General features: G+C 45.3%; 1 protein-coding gene across 2 annotated transcripts in view; it reads right to left on the bottom strand.

Moving 5' to 3' along the window:
- The window catches only part of HTR2A (5-hydroxytryptamine (serotonin) receptor 2A, G protein-coupled), a 75411-nt gene that overhangs the window by 69103 nt on the left and 980 nt on the right, over window positions 1–5328 (bottom strand). Inside the window, exons 1-2 of one of the 2 annotated variants that reach the window (XM_012643830.1) lie at window positions 4200–4824; window positions 1135–1335 (exon numbers count right to left, since the gene is read on the bottom strand). In XM_012643830.1, coding sequence (XP_012499284.1) covers window positions 1135–1335; window positions 4200–4611 — 613 coding nt within the window. In that variant the 5' untranslated portion in view covers window positions 4612–4824. Of the gene's footprint in view, window positions 1–1134; window positions 1336–4199; window positions 4825–5328 lie in introns of those variants that run through there. The other variant, XM_012643831.1, reaches the window with a different exon arrangement.

Raw genomic sequence — 5328 nt, 5'->3', positions numbered from 1 at the left:
CCCAGAGTGCTAGGATTACATGCGTGAGCCACTGTGCCCGGCCTGACATGTTTTCTTATCTGCCTTCTACTACCACTGTGAGAAATCCTTGACTGCATACCTTATTCATCTTAGCACAGCCAGTGCCAAGTACATAGTAGATGCTCATTAAAAGTTTGTTAGCTAAATGGGTAAATGACGACCACAGCTATCCCAGCCTGCCTTTCTCCTGTGGTGACAGCCAGGTAGAGCCAGAGGCAGACTGTCTTTTGGGGAGTGGAAAGAGGAGGGACTTTGGAGTCCGATTGAGTCATATTAGCTCTTGGTTATGAGTGATGTCACCCTGTGCTACTTACTTCTCTGCAGCTGATTTTCTTTAAGGTGCATTGTGTACTACCGGGTCTGCAGGTGGTGTTCAGAAACTGTTAGCCCTCGCTACTGGTGCTATTAAGAAGCTCAACTGGGGGCTGAGGTTGACAGGTACAATTGACTTCTCTGCCCGGGAGCTGCCCCCACAGCTTCCATTATCTGGGCTTTCCTGACTGTTAGGTGTGTGACAGAAGATCAATACTGGCAAGAGATGGATGTGTGTAATCAAACTAACGGAAGTGGACTGAAATCCTTTGGTGTGTGGAGTCATAACAGGAGGAAGGGCCTCAGGGGCACCGGGCAGTCTGAAAAGCCTTGTCCGTAAGCAAGTTCTGCCACCTTTTCATGTCTTCGCCCTCTCCCTCTGAGTTCCAGTCCCTGGTACCTTTCTCCAGACCCTAGAGGCTTTTTGTTCTCTAGCATGATGGTGTGTATCCTCATATTGGCCACAAGTCCAGTGATTATAAAAGGCGAGGTCTCTGGGAAACCCAAGATTTATAGTAGTGAACTTGAAAGTGAGAAACGGGGAAAACAGCCCAGTTATTCCTGACTTTGGCTCCACTGGTGTTTATATTCTTATCTGTGCAAAGCAATACAAATTTATGTTGTCAGCCAGTGACATAAACAGATTTTTCTTTCTCGATGTGAATCTGATAATTACTATGTTGTAACATATCTGACACCACACGAGACAACAGATTTAGGATGTCAGGTTTCCGTGCAACAAAACAGAACAAGTCTTTTGTAGAAAGCATGAACTGCCATTTCAAATATGTTCCCACTTACCTACTGATATGGTCCAAACAGCAATTATTTTCAGAAATGCCTTAGTTCTGGAATTGAAGCGGCTGTGGTGGATGGGGTTCTGGATGGCGACGTAGCGGTCCAGGGAGATGGCGCACAGGTGCATGATGGAGGCCGTGGAGAAGAGCACATCCAGGTAAATCCAGACCGCACAGAGCTTGCTAGGCAGAGGCCACCGGTACCCTGCGATGCAGAAGGCTGGCATCAGTAAGCAGCCTTGTGCCTCCTGGGGCATGTAGGCTATGCCCTGTGACAACAGATTCCATCTCTGGGACAGGCACGGGTGGTGGCAAAGGGTGATACATGATATCTTTCACATTTGAGAAAAAGCTTAATAGCAAATACACTTTGCTATAAGATTGCAATGGCTGCTGAACACAACGTTTGAAAATTTCTAGTGTCTGGAATTACATCAGTGTGGTGTGGTGAACTTGGATTGTCTCTCTTTGGGGATTTTCTCTCTTCTCCTACCTCTCAGCAAAACCGTTTTAAAAAATGATTTATGTCAAAAGTTGTGATGTGTTTTGGGCTCCTCTATTGGAGCACCTCTCACGTTGTCCTGTGGTGATTTATTCACATATCTTTCTCCAGATGGTAGGTCCCTAAGGTTAGTCCCATCTCTTGGCTATTATTATAACCACGCAGTCCCACACAGTGATGGCAATCAGTGGTATTAGTGCACATCACCAGGTGATTAAGAATCCAGATTGGGACTATATCTTTATTTGTAAAAATGGAATATAATTAACTAATCATGTTTTAGGGATTAAACTCAAATTTGGGGTGTGTGGGGAAAAATTGAAGACAATGGTGAAGAACAGAGTGCGTGTCCCTGCTTTGAGCTTTGTTTCAGGACGATAGTTCTCAAACAGCGAGTATCAGAATCTCCCAGATGGGTTCTTAAAACACACACAGCTGGACCCACCACCGGAGGTTCTGATGCGCTTAGGCTGAGAGGCCACAGGCTTTGCATTCCCAGCAAGCTCCCGGATGATGCTCCTGCCGCTGTTCCAGGGATCACACTTCTAGAACCGCTGCTTAGGGTAGTGGTTCTCATCCCTGGCTGCACATTAGAATCAGCTGGAGAGCTTTAGAGGTGGCGCAGCCCAAGCCAGGCCAATTAAACTATCATAGCTGGAGCCGGGGTGGAGGTTAGGAGGTGGTCTCCTAACCTCCGAGTATTTTTAAAGCTCCCCCGACCATTCCAATATAAGAAGCACTGGAGGTCATTCGCTCTATTAGGAAGACAGACTATGCCTTATGGACATAAGTGCTCTGTTTTTGTTTGTTTTGGAGAGGATCAAATGGTTATATAAACATTAATTAGTTTTGCTAACAGTGTTAGCGGTGGTGTTAGATCTGCCTGCATGTGAAAAGGGAAATTATAAAGGCCATTTTTCCTATTATAGATCCACAAAGCTGAATAAACTGTCCATATACAAACGTACTCTCTACCCAAATGCCACCAGAGATATTTAGACAAGCAAAGGGTGGAGGATACAAGCCTAATTTAGAGCCTTTCACTCGCATTATTTGCAAAGAGCTTGAGCTGAAACGAAAGCTTTTTCTTTAGCAGCGCCTGAGGGGGGAAGCCACGCTCTCTGCCTGTTCGGAACTGATGTGGCCTCCCGGAGGGGTTTCTCTGCAAGGAGGCAGCCGGGGCCTTAGTCCGGGTTTCCGCGGCGTGGATAAGCAGGGGGCATTTCCTTGTGGGAGAGCGGGGAGGCGGGAGGACCAGCCCAGCCAGGGGCAGGACTCCGATGGGAACGGACTGCGCGCCGAGAGGCCGCCGCCAGGGGGCGCCCGTGCACGGCGAGCGGGTGGCGCCGGGGTCTCCCCGCCCTCCTGCCGCGGTTCCTGCTCAGTCACCCCCGCCGTCTCCCGCTGGAGTTTGCCCCGAGGGCGGGGTGGAAGGGTTAGGAAGCGAGAACCACCCTAGATGTCTGGAAAATGACAGGAGAATTTAATGAAATCATTCCGCTGTGGCATTTAAATGGTCAAGCGAGGGCTGGACTTGGAATGATCATTATCAGCCCTGTGCCAACGGGCGCCTGCTCTCCCTAGCGCACAGCCTTCCTCCTTTTTCCTCCTTCACACTCTTCAGGGCTAGGTCGTTTTTTTTTTTTTAAATTTTAGCCTCTAAGACTTGGACAGAAAATCTCTTAAAGATAGCTCTCATAAACTGTCCCTAAGCTCTTGGTGACTGCTCATGTGCCTTTGTCAGCAGTCTCAATATTCTCTCTCTTTTAAGGAGAAATCTGGCTGTGTTACTCATAATTTGGAAAGAATATCACATTCTGCTCCCCGCCGAAGCCGTCCCAGTGTTTGCTGACTTGCTGAGAGGTTTGACTGTTTCAAACTCTGTTGAGAAGAAAGCAAGATTAATCTCTTCCCGTTTGTTTCCCACCCTCCTCCAAACCAGTCTGGAGGAGTTCGATGCATATGCATTTTTAAAGAGTTGAGGGTATAATTCAAAGGCACATTTCCAAATTAGCTTCTCTGGACAGGGAACAATTAAAACTGGAGTAATTCATTTATTCTAATGGAGGCTCTGCATATTTTAACATTAAACCCTGCATCACTAATGTTCTCCCTGCAAATGTTCCAAGGTAATTGGGAAGGTTTTACCACTCCATTAGAAGTGCTGAAAACTGTGTGACAAAGACAAAAAACCTGTTCTGTCCTGAAGGCTGGAATATTTGGTTGGGAATATAAAGGAACAAAAATCCAGTGGATTCAGAATGGTGGGTAAGTTATTGCTTTATGACTGTTTTGGTATTGGGGTCTTTGTAATTTCATACATAAAAGATGTACATGTTTTAAAGCAGAAACTCTCCAATGATCCCAGGTAATAGGTTGCCTGATTTTTGTGTGAAATCCCATTTTAAGAGTAAAATTTAAGTAACTAGCATATCACAATAGACTCCAGCCTATAAACAAAGCCTTCTATTGACAGTTTGTCCCCTGAACCCCATCTCATCTGCTGATGACATGCACATGCTCTTTATTAGCAGTGTGGGTACAGCTGGGAGGCTAATGCCACTCACCATACAGGATGGTTAACATGGATACGGGCATGACAAGGAAACCCAGCAGCATATCAGCTATGGCAAGTGACATCAGGAAATAGTTGGTGGCGTTCTGCAGCTTTTTCTCTAGGGACACTGCCATGATGACGAGTATGTTTCCAGCAATGGTTAGAATAATCACTACAGCTGTCAATAAAGCAGACCAGTTTTTTTCCTGTAGATGAAGTAAGGAGAAACACGGTGGTGAGAGGCACCCTTCACAGGAAAGGTTGGTTCGATTTTCGGAGTCTACCGTCCAGTTAAATGCATCAGAAGTGTTAGCTTCTCTGGAGTTAAAGTCATTATTGTAGAGTCTGCTGTCATCATTTAATTGCATTAAGGAGTTCGTAGTGGAGCTCAAAGAAGTATTTTCTTCACAAAGCATATCCATTTCTAAGCCAGAACTTGTAGCAGATGAGGTGTAGAAAGACTCCCAAGTTATAACCGCTGCTCACCATTCACCTTTACGTCCCCACACTCGGTAAGAATGATGGTGCTGTACGTGCTGGGCTCCTTTGGCTGCCTCTTTGTCTCCCATTATTAGAATGAGAGTTAGAGAACTGTGATGGCTCTTTATGTTTCCTTCCTTTGTAATTTTAGGAGAGTCCACTGTTTGGTTTTATTTTTTTTTCCACCAAAGCAAGGGCAAAAAAGCAGAATGAACTTTTAGCATAGTGGTTGCAGAGTTTTGAGCTTTCGGGGAGACAAATGTGGTCCTGGCCAAAGAAGAAAAGTTTTGTAACTACCGGGAATCTCATTTTAGCTATATCTCATTCTGTTGGCTATGTCGATCACACTAGCTTAGCCACAGCAACATTAAAATAGCATGCAATCCGAAACAGTGGGGATGTATGCATTCTACATTAAGAAAGTCAATTAAAAATACACCCAGTGTTAATCCCATAGTAATTGGATGTACTTTGGGTTACAGTTCTCAGTCAGTCTTAGGCTGAACTGCCACAGCTGCTGTCAGGAATTTTAGCTCATATTATGTTGCTTAGTTAACAAAAGGGAAAAAAAAACTCTTAAGTAAAGATTAGCAGACAACTTTCCACACTAGAAATTCTCAATGAAACGATTACATTTTGGCCAAGCATGATTTCAAACC

This window comes from Propithecus coquereli, unplaced genomic scaffold, assembly GCF_000956105.1.
Source record: "Propithecus coquereli isolate 6110/MARCELLA unplaced genomic scaffold, Pcoq_1.0 Scaffold201, whole genome shotgun sequence".
NCBI classification, from domain to species: domain Eukaryota; kingdom Metazoa; phylum Chordata; class Mammalia; order Primates; family Indriidae; genus Propithecus; species Propithecus coquereli.
Note: the sequence above shows the minus strand (reverse complement) of the source record. Positions and strands in the feature narration are given on the sequence as shown.